The sequence below is a fragment of the Salminus brasiliensis genome, chromosome 5, assembly GCF_030463535.1.
Source record: "Salminus brasiliensis chromosome 5, fSalBra1.hap2, whole genome shotgun sequence".
Taxonomy (NCBI): domain Eukaryota; kingdom Metazoa; phylum Chordata; class Actinopteri; order Characiformes; family Bryconidae; genus Salminus; species Salminus brasiliensis.
In genome coordinates, this window is record NC_132882.1 from 10285297 (window position 1) to 10304303 (window position 19007).

General features: G+C 41.4%; 1 protein-coding gene across 3 annotated transcripts in view; it reads left to right on the forward strand.

Annotated features, from left to right (window-relative positions):
• The window catches only part of pard3aa (par-3 family cell polarity regulator alpha, a), a 536573-nt gene that overhangs the window by 169256 nt on the left and 348310 nt on the right, over positions 1-19007 (forward strand). For all 3 annotated transcript variants that reach the window (XM_072679366.1, XM_072679367.1, XM_072679368.1), the window contains exon 3: positions 7516-7699. In XM_072679366.1, the coding sequence (XP_072535467.1) occupies positions 7516-7699 (184 nt within the window). The remainder of the gene's footprint in view (positions 1-7515; positions 7700-19007) is intronic.

The following is a 19007-nucleotide window of genomic DNA, read 5'->3' on the forward strand; positions in this document are numbered from 1 at the left end:
TTGCACTGCTTAACTCAAGTTATATTTGTATTAAATTCCGTAATATTACTCTACCGCTTCCGTCCACATGCTTCTTTCACTTTCAGATGCTGGTTCTGTATCTCTCAGCTTGTCCAGGAATGCACAAGTGTACAGCTGTCCATGAGATGGAGTCCAAAATGCAATTTGCATTTACTGCAAAGGAGTAAAAGTTAATTGCACACTCCAACTATAGGGGAAGCCAATGAGCAAAACATGCCAAATCTGACCTTATGCTGCTTTTAACAAAAGACTTTGTTAAAAGAGGCGCCCATTAGGCCTGTGTTTACTGAAAAGGTACATTTTTAAACAAATATGTATTTATATATTTATTTAATCAGATATTCATAACAGCCCTTGACTAGACACCACTTATAAGTCCATTTGGCATTAACAGGAACCTTCATGGAGGACTAGCTGCCATAGCAACATTCATGTGTCATCCGTGCTGCCTCGAGGTTCATGTAGTTCAAGAGCTCTGTGGATATTATTTTCATATGAAAACATCCGGCGGTCCAATTTTAAATCAATGAATGATGTGCTGTATGAGCTTTTTCCTTTTAGTTATGGTAGCTCTGAAAGCCTCACTTCTCCACAAGCAGCTGTAAGGTGTTGAATCTAAAATATATGGATTCTTGTGAAATGTAAGGTTCCCCTGTTCTCTGAGAGTGTTCCTCTGCAGTACTAGTGTGCGTTGGACCAAATTAGATCTTGTTTAGAGCTCAGAGACTCCACAGTGTTTCTTCAGCTCATATCTCTCGTTTTTTTTCTCATATCTGTATTTTTATTTTTTTTGCAGTCTCTGCTTCTCCTGAATCCTACTGACTCTATTCTAGGAGGATGAAAAATGACAGCTGTGAAGAAGGAATCCTTATGATGTTCTTTTTTTAAAAGCTCACCCCTGGGACGGAACCTAATGATGGGTTGAATTTGGCACTGTTTGTTATGAATCAGGTTTTGAAAGTTGCATTATGCAAATTCTTCTGCAGCACAAACAAACAAACAAGACATTTTTTTTGTATTTTTTAGGAATGCTGATACTTATTTGCATTTGCCATGCAGTGCACCTGTGAGACTGACTTTAGTAGCAGGGATGGTTTCTATCTGACCACTAGTTCTTATAGATAATAAATAAATATGATGAAATACGATGTTCCTCAGCCTCTGTGTCTGAAGAAATGGCCGAACATGGCCCATGAGGGCAAAGCTGCAGCTTCTAAATAAATAAATAAATAAATAATAAGCTTAAAAGTAAAGTTAAGAGAAACCAAAGATGCAAACTAAACTTTTACAGCAAACTCGAACACACTCTTGGTGATGAGCACAGCTGTCAGCCACTGGAACTGCTTGATAGCTCCTGTGATGCTGGTGAAGATGAAACCGAAACATCACATGAAGCTCTTTTGCGCATACACGTCAGTTTAGGAGCATGAACTGTTTAGACAAATGTCAGATACAGGTTGCGTAAAAAAAAAACACTGGCCATAACAATTGATGAGAAAACAGGACATGGGCCACTTTATCTGCTGTGTGAACATATTGTTTTATGTGTTGAGTCTTAAGTGTGGTTTTGTAGTGCATTTGACGCTCTGTATTGATACATGCAAACAAACAACCAAATAATTATTTTTACAAAACACAATTGCACACATAACAGTTACATTTCAAATAACAGATATTTTCACAATATCACATTCAAATGTTCTGAATATGTGTATAACTGCAGAGATGACTACTTGGCAATTCTTTCAAAATGCATATGCATATAACAAGCTTTGCTTTTAGTGTCCAGATTGTGTGGCAGTACAGTATTCTCCTGTTGCCTTTAATTATTATTAAAATAATTAAAGCTAAAGCTGGTAATTTTGTAGACATTTTGTAGTTGTAATTCTATAGTAAGTGTAGGCTTACTGTCTGTCTGTCTGTCTGTCTGTCTGTCTTTCTCTGTTTGTTGTTCCCCAAACAAAATATCACTTTACTTTGGTCTTGTAAAGTTGAAGAATCTCTCATTACTACACATAAACACAAATAAACTAAAGCTAGCTGCATCACATTGTTTGTAATCGATTACAAAGCAAATATAGATGAACGTAAGATTCAGTTAAATGTTAAATGATTCCTGTTCAAAGCGGCAATGCGAAAACAGTCAAACACACACACACAAATTACACACAAGATAAACACAGCCAGCTTAATGTAATAAATACGCATAGAAATGAGTTCACAAGCCGAGTGTGTTTGGGGACATGAGATAGGTAGATAGGTCGGCCATCTCATAATTTAATTCACTCAGATGATTGAACAGGTTTTTACAATCATGTGGTCAGCTTCAGATTCAATAAGCTTCAGGGTGCTTTATTAAACAGGAAAGAGTGCAATTAATTTCCAGCTTATCCATCCATCCGATCAACATACATCAGTCAGTGAAAGGTCAATGCAGGGAAACGATGCTATAACAATCATTTATATAAACTAGCTTGATAGCAGAAGGAATGAAAGACTTGGAGTAACAGTCTCCACAGATCTTCAGATCACAGATCAGATTTTTTTTTATTTAATGATTGCTAATGGGATGTAAAAAACTATTTCAAGCAATATTACAACAGATATTTCTAAAATAAATCACCTTAAATCGGCTTGATTTTTTTTTTCTGATTTGATACTGTGAGTAGCTAGATGAGTAAAAGATGACCAGGTGTAATGTCTGTGCCTGTCTTGCTCGTGCCTCTGCCCTTCCGCTCTGTGTCTGTATTTTGCTTTGTTCTGCCCTGTGCATTTAACCCTGTTAAAACTTGTTAAAAGGTCCTTGAGGAACTTTTGGGAGTCCTCCAGGAACATCTTTGAGGAACCTTCAAGGAAAGGTTCCCTTAAACTTAAACAAGCCAGAGCCCTGGCCAGCTCCTTGAAGTTTGAGACCTTGGGAAAAGTTATCTGAGAGCTGAGATCTCTTGGGGTACCCAAACTTTTGCATGGTGCTGCTTTCTAAAATAAAAATACAACAAAAATAGCACACCGTTTCTGTCACTTTAAATTAGAACCAGCATGAACCGTATGCACGAACAGGAGCATGAGCATGCGAGAGGGATAGGGAAAGCGCTGGAGAGAATGTGAAGCAGAAGTGAAGGGCTCTGATCTGAAGCCTGCGTCTGTGTGCAGATGTGTCTGCTGTTGCATGCCTGGTCGTATAAGCAGTTTGCGCGAAAGAACACGACTCTTTCTGTCTCTGCCCTCTAAACACATACGCCGCACCTTTCACTGTAGCGCTCTGTATGTGACAGTCTCTCTCTCTCTCTCTCTCTCTCTCTCTCTCTGTCTGCCATAACTTGCCTAACAGATATTTCTAAAATAAATCACCTTAAATCGGCTTGATTTTTTTTTTTTCTGTATTTTTTTTTATGCTGGGGATTTTCTTCTCCTTTGCACTTTTGTATGAGCTCTATGCCTAACGTCCAGTTTGCATTGCAGTTGTGTTTAAAATTTGAACAGATTATGAAATATCTATCTGGTATATGGTTTACACACGTCACTCTCACAAGGGCTGACTGATTTGTGGAAAATATCTAAGTTATTATAATAAATATTTCGGGTCTGTGGGAAGACCTAGAAAGCTGCTTTCCCTCTCAATCTCTCTCATCTGCTACTGGGAGGGTGATGAGGAAGGTAGGGCGTGCCCCCTCTCCCTCTGCTTTGGGCCGAGTCCTGCTCTGAGGGGAGCTGAGAGCGTGCTTGAGGGAGAGGAGAGGCTGCCTGCTCTACGCAACTGGAGTCCATTTAGAGACACAGCAGGAGTCATAAATGCTGCATGATGGCTAAACAGTGGCCCATTTGATGACAAGAGCGGTCTGATGTGTGTGTGAAGGGCTTTGAGCAAAGACAAGTGTTTGAGGTTGTGTGTAGCATGCAAGTGAGGCATGATGAGAAGCTCTGTGTGTGTGTGTATGTCTGAGTGCGTAAAGACACTTCTGCTTGAATAACCACTTGTCAAGAGTTGTGAAAAAGTGAATTTCATGTCAAAGCACTTGAAGCTCTGAGATTGATATCTGAATTGGGGTAGGAGACGAATGCTTTAGGAATAACAATCGCCTCAAGAAAGAGTCCTTTCAAACACTGCTCAGGGGCATGCAGTCCATGGCCATTTACTATACTTGTTCCCACTCAGTTAAACATGACTGCAGGCTTGAGTGGCTGCAAAAGTGAGGAATTTGAGTGCTAATGGTGGGCTGGACCAATTTGTATACTCCACATTTGGAGCTCCAGACTTTTGCTCACTCCTAGCCACAGGTTTTAGCATTATCAGACTCTGGAAGCTTGCTTATTTCAGTTTTTTTTAATAACATTTTTATTGTTGATTTTATGATCTACACTAATGCTGAAGGGAGGCCTTCAGAATCAGCTTCACGTATCCTGTAGGATAAAATACAGTTGCTTCTGTTACTGTGAGTAGCTAGTTGACTAAAAGATGACCAGGTGTAATGTCTGTGCCTGTCTTGCTCTTGCCTCTGCCGTTTCTGCTCTGTGTCTGTATTTTGCTTTGTTCTGCCCTGTGCATTTAACCCTGTTAAAACTTGTTAAAAGGTCCTTGAGGAACTTTTGGGAGTCCTCCAGGAACATCTTTGAGGAACCTTCAAGGAAAGGTTCCCTTAAACTTAAACAAGCCAGAGCCCTGGCCAGCTCCTTGAAGTCAGAGACCTTGGGAAAAGTTATCTGAGAGCTGAGATCTCTTGGGGTACCCAAACTTTTGCATGGTGCTGCTTTCTAAAATAAAATAAAACAAAAATAGCACACCGTTTCTGTCACTTTAAATTAGAACCAGCATGAACCGTATGCACGAACAGGAGCATGAGCATGCGAGAGGGATAGGGAAAGCGCTGGAGAGAATGTGAAGCAGAAGTGAAGGGCTCTGATCTGAAGCCTGCGTCTGTGTGCAGATGTGTCTGCTGTTGCATGCCTGGTCGTATAAGCAGTTTGCGCGAAAGAACACGACTCTTTCTGTCTCTGCCCTCTAAACACATACGCCGCACCTTTCACTGTAGCGCTCTGTATGTGACAGCCTCTCTCTCTCGCGCTCTCTCTCTCTCTCTCTCTCTCTCTCTCTCTCTGTCTGCTGTTATTCCGGTGCTGCCGTAAACACACAGCAACAGAGATGAATGCGGATGAATGATGGCGAGGCGGACGGAGACAAAAGCTCACCTGCTAACTCCTCATTCCAATTTTCCACTTTTGTCTGGAGCGCGGTAGCGCCGGAGCACTCTGAGCGTATACGAAACCAGGAGCACTTGATAATCACCTGATGTGCGTGACTGTGTGTAGAGCAGACGTCCCTATCACCTCCGTAATCTGCCTTTCAAATTTCTCTATTTTTACCCAGGTTTCTGTTTCTCCTTGGAATAAAGCCCACTGTGTGTGTGTGCGCGTGTGCATATGTGCTTGAACGTGTGTATGTGTGTGCGTTGGCAGCTTGGTGTTAAGCTGGTTCCTGGGTGTCAGCAGTTGGCACAGTCTACACAGGTACAGGCAACAGCACTAGCAGGTGGGGCAGTGCCACAGGACAGGTGTTAACCTGGGGAGTGTAGGCATGTTGGCAGGAACACCATTGGAATGGCAGCTAGTGAGAGTAAGAGAGGTGCTGATTAATACCAGGCTTACTCCAGTTACATGTACTATACATTAACCTGCATTGTAACTACACTATATGGGACAAAAGTATTGGGACATCTGCTCAGTCAATGTTTCTTTCAAAATTATGGGTATTAAAAAAGAGTTTATCCTGCTTTTGTTGGAATAACTGTCTGTACTGTCCAGGGAAGAAGGCTTTCTACTAGATTCTGGAGCATTGCTGTGAGGATCTGATTGCAGTGACGAGTGTTAGTGAGGTTAGGATGTTGGATGATCCCCACCCCACCTCATCCCCAACTCATCCTTAAAGTATTGGATGGCGATCCATCATTCCAAAGAACACAGTTCCACTGCTCCACAGCTCAACGCTTGGGGGGCTTTATATCCCTCTAGCCCATGCCTGCCATTAGGCATGGTGCCAATAGGTTCATGTTTATCTGCTCCAGTGAGCCCCATTATATTGACAGTACTGAATTCTAACTAGTATACTGGCCTGCACTATGACTAGTTAACTAAACTAGCTCACTTACATGCACCATACCTGGTTTATTAACCTGGATTGTAACTAGTTTAGTGACCTGCATTACAGTGCATCTTAATAACCTGCATTATAACTAGTTTACTAACCTGCACTGGACGATTTGTTTCCTAACCTGTGTTTTAACTATGTCACTAACATGCACTTTAACTAGTCTACTGATCTGCACTATAACTAGTTTACTAATGTGCATTATACCTAGCTTACTGACCTGCCATATAACTAGTTAACTAACCAACATCATAACTTGCCTAACAGTCGACATTAGCCTTCTTAACCCTTCCTAAAGTCTATGTCCGGCCAGTGAGCCAAAAATGCTATTACAAACGTCTATAAGCAAAAAGTTGTCCCTCCAGTTTGTACAGTCCCTGTGGTTACTGAATAATAAGCCTTGGGGTGTTACGATAAAGTTTCTGTTGCAGTCATTTCTCTTATGTGCATTACTCTTCTTCCCACCAAAATGGCATTCTTTAAAGTTCTTGAGCCCTCAAATAACTTATAAAAATGTAATAGATGTATAAGTATATAAGACTCTCTGAGCTGAGGTTTTTAGAAGGTTGAAATACACACATATGGCGTGGGCATAGGATACATCTCGTATACATCTCGTATCCAAAGTGTGGGTTAGTGTAACATGGGTTAGTGTTAGTGTTGTAACATCAATTAAACGGAGAGATCAGCTGGGCACACCCTGGCAGGCTCAGGCAGGAGCGTGGATTGATGTAAAAGGGCTTTATAAACCATCATTGACTTGACTAGCGGGGGAGAGTCAGAGGAGGGTGTTGCATGCAGTTAATGCAGTTAATGGCTTTGTGTCAGTTTTATGCCCAGCGGGCAGATATAACTGTCCTATTAGTCCAGCAGGGGAAACAATGCTGCACGGTTTTACACGATGTGAGGCTTTGTTTGTTTTGATTGGGAACTGTTTGTCACCCACTTGATTTATGTCCACATTTTCCTCCAAGAAAAATAAAACAAAATCTGATCAATTTTATGAATCTGCTGTAGAAGACCGATGTGTTATTAGCGTTGTTAGGATTACAGATGCAGGGAAAGTGCTGGGAGCTGAATACTGGAGGGTGTTTGGTGGGTTTCAAGGATATGTGAGATTGTAGTAACTCATTTTAACTCATGTTAGGAGCTTTGATAATTAACCCTTACAGCTCTGGATCTATTGTCCTTCTTGTCCGTCTTCATACATATTAAAATGATACAGTTTCTTCAGAATGTCTCTAGCTATGTTTCATCTGTAGCTCTTTGAAATAAGCAATCAAATAATAGCATACTTTTAATCTTTATCGCTGACAGCTTTAATATCTGAGGGTTCATTTGTCTGTCTGTAGCTGGTGGCCGTCTATGAGGAGCAGGACCCTCATCATGGAGGTGACGGGACCAGCGCGAGTTCCACAGGCAGTCAGAGTCCAGACGTGTTCAGTAGGAGAGAGCTGAGCTCGAGCAGCCCTTCAGCCTTCCAGCCCTACCACAACAGCAGCGAGATCGAGGTTACACCATCAGCCCTGCGCACCAGTGAGTAACAAACACACACACATACACACTCACACACACACACTACACATTAACTTACAAAAGTGTAAAATACAGTACGTGGACATGGTGGTATACATACACAGATGAGCCAAAAGATAATGACCACTCACAGATGAAGGGAGTAACATTTGATTATCACAGCAACAACAGCCTAGCCACAGTCTAGGATATCTGTTCTAACAGTAGCTGAATGGTCAGTTCCCACAGTCGAAAAGTTAGATGAGGGAGAAATGGTCAGGCATTGTGCACGTATTAAGTATATCTAATAATAATAATCTAATAGTAACAATTATGCATTTGGGCTCCCCTCAAGTGTTTGTTTTCCCACAAAAATAAGTAAGATGTCAATAAATAATAGTAAAATAGAACTTAATAGAAATGGGTAAATGTGACACAACATATTTTATTTTATTTTATGTAATTTAATGTAATTTTATTTTATTTTATTTTATTTTATATAATTTTTCATTTTTCTTTTTTTTTTCCCTCCCCATTGGCACTACCAGTAATTGAAACACTTTCACTCATCAGCTCATTGTTAAAGAACCCGCCTTTAGTAGCTGCAGTTTAACAAGGCTAAGCTGTTGCTCAGTTCAGGGCTAATACTTCAGTAGGCAGGGCACAACCAGACGATTAGCTGACATGAAGTTCATTCGTCATTTCCTCAACACTGACATCCACACTTGTTGTTATATAGTCAGCGTCATAGTCTGAAACTAATAATCAAAGTTTACACTTTATCTTCTACCCAGAAAAAAATAAAATAAAATAAAATCTCATTTAAAATAAATAAATATTCATTGACACATCATTCATTGTGCATTATTATGTCCATCCCTCCCTCCCTGTTGATGTACGTCATATAGATTTTAAACACGTCTGTGTTTTTATATTTTGTACCCTTCTTCTACTCATTTTAAACACACACAGACTTCCTTCAGTAGAATAAGTGTGTATATTAAGGGTTGTGGAAGTTATATTAAGGTACTGCACACGCAACGATTATGATTCTGCTTTGGCAATACTATACCAACTCCTGTGAGTATATTTAAAACCAGTGTTGCCAAAGCAGCATCATAATGGTTAAATATCCAGTATAATGTGTGTCCGTGTGAGTGAGAGAGAGAGAGAGAGAGAACGAGAGACAGAGAGACAGAGAGGGAGAGAGAGCGCGTGTGTGTGTGTGTGAGAGACCTTCACTAAATTCAATTTAATTCAAGGTAGCTTTATTATCATGAATGTCAGTAAAGTTTAAAGCTGAATACACTCAGAGCAGGTCATTTCTCTCTCACTCTCGCTCTCTCACACACAGTATTTCTCTCACATACAATAATGAATGTGAAGTTTTCACATGTTACTCTGCTTTTGGACTGGGGTTTTGATTTATTACTGGCCGCTGAAGGCGAGCACAGCGGGAGATCTGAACTGGAGTGCTCTGTGAATTCACTCTCTGATGTGAGAACTGTCAGCAGGACACACACTTTTTTCCTGTGTGTGTGTGTGTGTGTGTGCGTGCGCGCCCAGCATACATTCATAAACAGCAGCAGTGTTCTCCAGGAGTTACATTTGTTGAGTGGGACATGACTGGTTTTGTACCCAGACTGCATTATGGGAACTGCTTTGATCCCACAGTGAGCACCTGCTCTCTTCTCATATAACATTTTATCATGAGTGCGTTTCCTTTAGTCTTGGTGTTGGCGCCGGGTTTTTGGCCGATCCCGATGCGTTTAATCGCCATTTTATGGCATCTTGACCATGTTTCTTTCAAGTGGCTCTGACGTGTGAACTTTCTCTCAACTTTAAATGTGCTCTTACTGCTAAGTGCGTAATCGCTGCACATTTAAATTTTATGTGCAGCTACTTAAACAGTGTTCTGACAAAGGGGGCTGGCTTAGCAGCAGTCATAACAGTGCCAGGGCTGGTGTTATGAGTAGGTGTTGGACTGTTTTCCTTTTCCACTTTGAAGCAGATCCACACTGATAATTAAACTGTTCGTTAACTTCGGAACATCTGACTCCCTGTTGCAGATGGTGGGTGTTTTCTGTTTAGATGCCCCCTAGAACCCTGGTATTAGCGGAGCACAGTGGGGTTTGATAGTTAGTACAGACTGAAATTAGCGGAGGCTTCATATACACCCCTTCTAATGAATACATTCAGCTACTTCTACTTTAGGTTGCATCCATTGCTGACACAGATGTGCAAAAGCACAAACACACCCAGGTTGTCTAGTCTAGTACTACCAATAGAATAGGCCAATCTGGAGCAGGTAACCGTGAACCTGTTGGCACCATGCCTAATGCCAGGCGTGGGCTTGAGGGGTATAAAGCCCCCCCAGCATCGAGCTGTGGAGCAACAGGAGAACTGTGTTCTCTGACATGATGGTTGGTGCGCCATCCAGTACTTTTGGGATGAGCTGGGGAGTTGGGGATGAGGTAGCGTGGTGACCTCACTAACGCTCTTGCCACTGAATGCAATCACATCCTCACAGCAGTGCTTCAGAATCTAGTAGAAAACCATCTCTGGACAGTAGAGACAGTTGCTCCATCAAAAGCAGGATCATTTCTTTCTTTTTTTTTTAACACTCTTTATTTTAGAAGAAACAATGAATCAGCAGCTGTCCCAATACTTTTGCACCTTAATCTCTTTTTTTTTTTTGCATTGAAATATATAGGATTGATGATATTTGCACAGGAGGGGCTTAAAAGATAGAAGTGGATAAGTTTATATTTAAGACTGAAAGGATTTTGGACAATTTAGACCATTTTTTGTTCCGATGTCTCCACTAGGTCTAACTTGTCTGGGAATAAACTCAGTTGTTCAGATATGACACCTGAGCTGTTGATTCTGTTCCAGCTGTTAGCTTCATGATTGTCAGAACATGATCACCAGTATGGACCCACAGATGGTCATTACAGCTTATCGTCCCTATTTCTTCCTGGAAATAACAGCAGTATCTCTCACATTCTCTCTTCCCTCTTTTTGTATGTCTATGTCGGTCCATGTATGTATGGTCATTGCTGTAAGATGTGTATATGTCTGTGTGTCTACCTGTGTCTGCTGAGGAGGGTGTGTGGGGGGTGGGGGGTGTGGTTAAACCCAGTTTGTGATGGGTTTATGAAGTAGTGGTAGTAATAGAGACAAGCCCATTAGTAACAGGTATAACTGAAATCCTTGCAGATACTGCACCCTCAACACACACAAACACACACGCTCTACTGCACAGTTACTGCTATTCAGAATCATCAGTACCTATTGATTGTTCTTCCTGCCTCTCCTCGCATGCCTGATTATTAAAAAACACATGCAGATGAGGTCAAGCGACTAATAATTGAGCTGGAGATGAGATGTAAATTGCGGTAATGAATGTAATTTGCGTGTAATTATGTGAAATCGAGGCTCGGTTTGACTCGCCCCCGTGAAAGTATAATCTCCGCACATGCAGAAAAAGAAAACTTTTAGGTCTTGTTATTTATTTATTTTATTTTAAGTGATTGTTGTCTGGCACTGAATCTTAATGAAGATAAACGGAGGCCTGATTGCATTTCAGAACATTTAGGCCCTGTAACTGTTACAGGGGTTCACAGTTATCGTTATTAAATCACGCAGCTTCTGCTAATCTCACATCACTTATTTCAATTTGAAACTCATGTTTCTCCACAGTCCACCAGCAGCAGATCCTGAGATAATTTACTGGGCCTCCGAAGGGTTCTAGAGTGTTTTAAGTTGGTGGAAGAGGACTGCATGTGTGTTTGCGGTGTGAAGCAGGCCTTACCATGAAAACACACCTTATGCTGACCGGCTGGCTGGATAACCAGGTCCTGACCACAATGAGAAATGGTGTATGTTGGCTTAGAGGTATGCTGCATGACCTAAGCATGGCTGGGCCTCACAAAATACTGAAGATCAGTCTGGGTAAAGGGTTTGTTAACTTTGTCTATCTATCTATTTATTTATTTATTTATTTATTTATTTATTTAGGAATTAAAAAGACAGAAGAAGCACCTTCTTAAGAGTATACTGTCACTATCCTGCAAAAATCTACTTTCTGTCTGTATTTATTTATTTATTTATTTTGGTGACGTAATTGGATTCTGGAAGTGGCTTTTTTACATTTTACATCAGAATTTCGTGATGAAAGGACCGATATAAATGCTCCAAAATTAATGCTAAATTAATGCATTTATATAAAATATAAATGCTTTGGCTCTGAAGTTTTTTTTCTCCTCCTGTAAAGTTACCATTTGGAGACACGAAGGTTTACTAACCAATGACCAAATGACCAAAGTCAGTAAAACCACAACTGTGTAAAAGTCTGAAAGTCACCCGGTATCTTCCTGCTGATCAGACTTTCATCTCTGAGGATATTGTCTTGTGTACCCTGTGTTTGACCATTGCAGTAGCGACAGGATTGCAGTTCCAGGCTGCGTATGTCTGTGTCCTGCCGGGAATATGAGTGGTGGGACAGGGTCCGAGGGGGGCCTTCCTGCCTGCAGTGACATGCCGGCTCTGGAGCCATTAGGAGATTGCCTGCAGGGAAAAGTGTGGACACCTGCGGAGAGGCCACCATTTAGCTAATCAATTTGCTTTGTGGCTCGCTGCCGGGGCGCCCACCCTCCATCCCCATTGCCTTCCTCCTGGATGCAGGCCTGTTCAAAGATCTTAAACAGACAAGAAGGAACACAGCAACGTCTTACAATGGCAGTGGTGTCATGCAGCTGTCAGAAAGACAAGAGACCTTTCCTGTTGATTTATATTATTCTTTAATTTTGCACTCAAGGGCAAGAAGTAAAATCAGTTGTGCTTTAAGACTTCTTCTAGGCACTTTTTATTAAGTGTTACTGAACTCGAGCTTATTTATCTGTCTATCCTTCTATCATCGATCAGTCTGACAGTTTATTGTAGTGATTATTATTGGGGTAGCACATTTGAGATGCCTTGTAGATTCTTACTTTTGCATTAAACTTGTTCAATAATTATTATTTGTACCTTATGTTTTCCTTTACTTTTAGAAAAAATAAAGGTACTTTGAGTGATGGCATATAAGATCCGCTTTTGATTCCATAAAGAAGTATTTTTGCAAAAGGGATATGAGAGTGGACTCTAATGACTCTAATGCATTACCACTGTGGCCTTTGGGTTGCAAGCTTGAATCCCGAGCCATGACGCTTTGCCATCAGCGGCTGGAGTCAGAGAGAGCACTCTTAAGCTATGTTGGTGTGTCTGGTATGTCTGTTAGATGGTGTGGTGGAGCTGAGGACCTGACGCTTTCATCAAAGCACAGCAACCTGGCAGGGGTGTGTTGAGACCTTACCCTCTTAGTGTCAGGATCATTGTTAGTACGACTTGCTAAGGCTCTCGGCAGCATTGCTAATGCAATGGCCAAAACAGATGGGTCAGTTGGCAGTAATAAATTGGGAGAGAAAAAAAATTCCAAGAGAGTAATTCTATTCAAAGCTCTAAATCTGACCCCAGGTCCTAAACCTGAACTAGGTGTGTCTAATTCTTATCGTAACATTTCAGTTTTAATCATCCATTACCATCTGACAAACTTCATTATTTAGTCACTGCATTTGGTAAAGCTTTGGTAAAGGAGCTCATATATAGAGGGTTAATTAGAGGGCACTGTTCATTTACAAAAATAATTTAAGCAAAATTGAATGGGAATTTATTGTGAGAATTAGACCTGTCTTATTTGGAATTTCTTTAATATCACATTTTTGTAAAATGGCAGCAACAACCATTATATCTAGAATGGAGTCAGTGAGTGGCTGAGGTTGTCACATTCTGATGAGCGATCTTCATCTCTGAGTGGACTAAAGGTTTCACTCTCAGGGTTGTCGTTATTCTTTATGCAGTTTTTTGCACAAAATCATATAAAACTTACAGAGAGCTCATAAATACAGGCCTTAACATGCCGTCTCCTGTGACTTCTCCCTGTCCCGCCTCAGTCTTATCGCAAAAGAGTACTCTGTGACATTAAATAGGGTCTTTCCAGGAGTGAGTTAGACTCAGAGTTTATTAGTTATGGCGTCTCTTAATCATCCAGACCTCTTCCATTAGGAACCCAGTGTGCAAATGAACACCCAGGGAGAGAGAGAGGGAAAGTGTGGGAGAGAAAGAGGGAGGGACTGAGGTTGGGCTTCATTGCTGTGGGCCGCAGGCTTGCCTAATTCAAGCCATTAGTCATAAAACCATAAAAGTGCCACAGTTTAATCTAAAGCTTATTATGGCTAATTGTTGTAGCCGTTGACACTGTTAAATGGATAAAGAGCCGTTCCAGTAATGAAGTGTGACGCACGCAGACAGTAAAAACACTCGCTGTGAGTGTGTCTAGGGTATGAAAGTGTGTGATGGTGAATGTAAACTGCCAATTTTTTATAGTATTATATTAAATGTATTATTTTTTTTAGATGAGTTATTTTTCCCTTTCTCATTTTCTCCCAATTTAGTAGTGCAAATGAACCCACCCATTCCTAGCTCCCCCTTTGCACTAGCAATGCTTCCGACACTAGGAGGAAAAGGACTTAACAGGTCTCCTCCAGTACATGTGATCCCACCCACCACCCTTTTTGCAGGATCACTGGGCAGCCAAAAACACTGGGTTCTCAGCTCCACCACACCAGCTAACAGACTCAGTCATCCCCAGCCAGAGTTGCTTTTTTAGAGTGATGAGGGGAGAGAGTGCCCTCTACCCACCTGGAGAGAGCACGGCCAATTGTCCTCTCTCTCTGGCATGGTCCTCTCGCTCTGACTTGTGCCTCCCAGTCCGTAGTGGTAGTGCATTAGACTGCTGAGCCACTTAAAGCCCCTAACCCAGGTTAAATTAATAATATTAATAATAATAGTAATAGTAGTAATGGACAAACTTGACAGGAAATATGATTAAATGTCTATATATAAAAATATATGAATAATAATATACATAATGTTGTTGCCACATTTTAGTTATTTGCCATACAAGTTATTTGCATCCATATTTTCATTCATTCATTGATTTATTCATCCACAAAATAAATGGCCTGTCTGAGCAGCCCTTAAAAAATCCATGTAATAGAAAATGAAATATAAAAGGATTTATCTTGCCTTTATGAAGCATTTAATGTATTTTAAAGAGTTTAATGTGTGTACTATATTTATTTTTGTCATATATATATATATATATATATATATATATATATATATATATATATGACAGCGTATATCTGAGTAGAGCTTGTGTAAATAGCTATTAAAGAGTTAAAGACGCTGACTGACTCAGTGAACTTCCCGCTGTGTAGGGAGTGCATCAGCACTGCTTCTTCTCCACACATTTTTAATCTGTGTGTCGCAGTGTGTTGATGTAGTGTGATCACAGATCATACATCATTCCTCCTGATCACCTGCAGGTTCTTCAGCTTGCAGCCCCGCCTCACGCCCTGACAGGCTGAAGTCAGGGGAAAGTTCTGTGCATCTCTCCGGAGCTGTTCTTCTACGGAGGCGTGTGTGGGATCATTAGCGATGTCACCCAGTCATCAGCATTCAGCCCACACCATGCAACTCAAGCTGCCTAATTCAAAGCGCACACTACAAAGCTGCTCGCTTTTCTGTGCCGCTCTGCTGCGTGGATGCAAACGAAGGCAAAGATCTGATCCGTGTTCCGACTCTGCCGGTCCCTGTGGCCCTGTCACAAAGAGACACCCACATGATATTTGGGAGCATTAATGTGTAAATGGAGCGTTCGTGTTAGTTGGCAGAACTTTGGAGTTTGCTCGACTTTTTACTGATTCACTCTTTCTCTTCTGTGGCTCCTCTCTAGGCCGCCCCCTTCTCTTGACCAGGCTGGAGGGGGGTCTAATTGGTGTTCGGCCTCTTAAGACCTGTGATTACGTTTTACTCCCTACCTGACTTCACTGTAGCTCGGTAGGAAATTGGGAACTAGCCTTAGAACTCGCTCTTTAGTTCTGGGAGAGTGAATCCATTGCCTATAAAATCCTATTACAGTGACTTATTAGCTTTTTAGCTTTCTCAGACGTAAATGGAAGTGGTTCATTTCCCAGTGCTGGCTTAGACGACACCCGCTTGTATGGTGCTATATGGTTGGGTGGTGTAGGTAAGTGGCCGTATTTGTCATTAGGTGGGAAACCACATTTTGCTTAGTTTGAGTTACCTGTACTACACATGTGCATTGTGCTATGTATGAGTAACAGAAAAAAATACAGGGTGTGAGCAGCTAGGAATAAAGGCAGGTCGTCAAGGATACCAATACACTATATGGACAAAAGTATTGGGACACCTGCTCATTCATTGTTTCTTCCAAAATCATGGGTATTGGGCATTGCTGTAAGGATTTTATTGCATTCAGTGATGAGAGTTAGTGAGGTCAGGATGTTGGATGATCACTACCCCACCTCATTCCTAACTCTGTAGTGTATCAGCTATATATGCTATATATGCGTCTAAAGTTTAATGTTGCCTCACACATAAACATACTACAGTGGTCAAGCATTTACTTCTGTTTCTGAGGCCAGATTAATTACAACTTTTAATTTTTAGTTTTTTTTTTTATCAAGACAGGGTCAGAATTAAATGATACTATGATTGTTTAGTATTAATTATCTGAAAATGACAGTATAATCAGTGATAATGCAAGAGGGAACACTTCCGTACTCAGTCCGCAGAGACATACCCAACCATTCAGACAACCACTACATAAAATACAACTGCATACCTAAGAATGTAGCTTATGGGAAACAACTACATACTGGCAGTGAGTGAAGGGGTGCAGAGACACACCCAAAATGCAAATAGATGATGCCAGGAGCGAATGGGACAGTTTCAGGAACTGTATGTGGGAGTGCTGTTCAAAGCCTCTGGTGTGTAAGACTGAAACGCCCTGTAGCTTTGATGCATGTGTCTTTGTATGTATGTGCAAAAGCGTAATCAACCAGCTATGTTGTTTAATACAAACTTGCTTGTCCAGGTGACCCAGAGAATGTGGTTGGCACAATATCAGGGTGAAATCTGTTGGTCTGACATGTTTTGCATTCTAAGTAATTCAGATTTCCTTGTTTCAGTGGCTCAAAATCAGGTGCTTTGTATGTATGTATGTATTTTTATTGAAACAGTGCACCAAGCTTTGCTGCTGTGAGGAAAGGAGGGGGCTGCAACAAAAGTGAATACACACTTGGATTTTTGCACTGTAAATCCCCAGTACTGAGTGTGGCCTCTGGTGCTTTTAGCAGTTCAGATTGTGCTGTGAATTGCCTTCTACTAATTGGAGCATTGCATTTTTCATAAACTCCTCTTTCTTGAGTAAGGCTCCAAGGACAGGAAGGGCTGAGCAAGGCATAAATATGGGAAAGAATTCCTGAATTGCTGGAATTAGCTTGGAGCTGGTACTGTATGTTGACCTGACATTACATGAGTGCTGTTTTTTGGTCCGGCTTCTTTGACCCACCCATTTTATTACATTACCCAGACTGGACATGTCTGGGGTCTGGGCCTAGATAATTATAGATTGCCCAAACCTTTCTTAAAGGGGCGGAAAAAAAGAAAAGAAAGAAAACATGGCTTACAAGTAATTAAGGCAAGTGCTTTTTTGGCTTCAGGATTATGTCTTTGATCTTGAGAACATTTTCCTCGCCATCTTTCCATGTTATTATTTTAGTACTTGGCTTGATGGGCCAGCTCCTCGCTAAAGGACTGGGTTCCATTCAGAAGCTGAAGGCTAATTTATCTGACCGTGTCCATGGCTTTAACAAGTCGGGCTGCTTGTGTTCCTTCATCGCCACAATGTCTTTGAAATCACAGTTGCTCTGCTTACTCACGTAGCTTTTAGAGATCATTTAACTTCATTGATTAAAATGCTCTGCATTGATTAAAATGACCATGCAGACATTCTAGGTTTTATGTTGATTAGATTTTCAGGTTCCTTTCAGGTTATATTTTTACCATATATTTAATGTAGGTAAATTATTCTAACTTAATTAGGAGAGGAAATACATTGTACATACCACTGACTAAATTAATTATTTTTGCTTGAACCTTCTCTAAATCACAACAGCACCCGTAGGAAATGAATTGCGCCATGACAACCGTGATTATTTTGATGAGCTAGCACAGATTGGTTCTTGGAGACACCACAGTATGTTCTAAAACCTGATGACATTACTGTGGTGGGAGATCTGGAATTGTACTGCATGACTGGACATTTTGGACCCTGATGACATCACAGTGGAAATACTGGCATCTGGTAACATTACAGTAGGAATTTTGGGCCCCTGTGGCATACTTCAGCACGAGTTTTAGAACCCATTGACATCACAATGGTGGGGGAATTGCATCACTGTGGAGATTCTGAACCCTGATCACTTCACAGTATGGATTCTGACATCCTGTGACATCACAGTTAGAATTCTTGACCCCTGTGGAATCATATCAAGGCTTGTAGAACCTGATGACGTCACAGCATGAGGTCATGCTAGAACCTGTAGACATCACAGTGGTGGATGTTCTGATCTCTTCTGCATCACAGTGAAGAGTCTGTAACCTGGTGACATCACAATGTGAATTCTGGAATCAAGTGCCATCACCATACAAAACCCTCGACCTCCGTGACATCACACCATGAGGTGTATAACCCACCAACATCACAGTAATGGAAGTTCCGAACCCTGAGTCCTGGACCCTGGTTACATCACAATGTGAATTCTGGAACCTAGTGACCTCACAGTAAGAATTCTGGACCCATGTGGCATCACGTATTGGCCTCTATGTCCTGAATTGACATCACAGTGATGGAATTCTATATTATGGTGGAGCTCTACACTGTCCGGATGGTGTCTCAATAGCACCGCTTTCTTTCTTTGACCTGGCTGGCCCTCTTTGGCTTGGTCTGGTTCCCCCTGACACGCAGCGGTGCTGGCCTGGCGTTCACACCCAGACCCTGCGGAGCCGGACGCCTCAGCATGGGGTTGTTTCAGTGGCTGCCAAGGCCCTTCCTTTGGCTCACAGATGCCTCTTTGTGCCTCTCAAGCAGAGCACTTTCTTTCTAGTTTGATCACACATGAAAGCTCTCAGGGTGGAATCCCGCTGCAGAACAGATTGGAGTCTTCTCCCACCCTGGACTGCAATGTCCGGTCATCAAAGCAAATAAAACGACCCGTTTAAAATAAGTATGCTTTCTTTTAGTTAGACTTCACCTCACTGGCTGTGGATAATCAGCTTCATATGTTCCACAAGCTTTCTTTAATTCTCTGTTGTCCTCTACATCCGCTTATCCCCCATTCTCTCGGTTGCTTATCTTCCT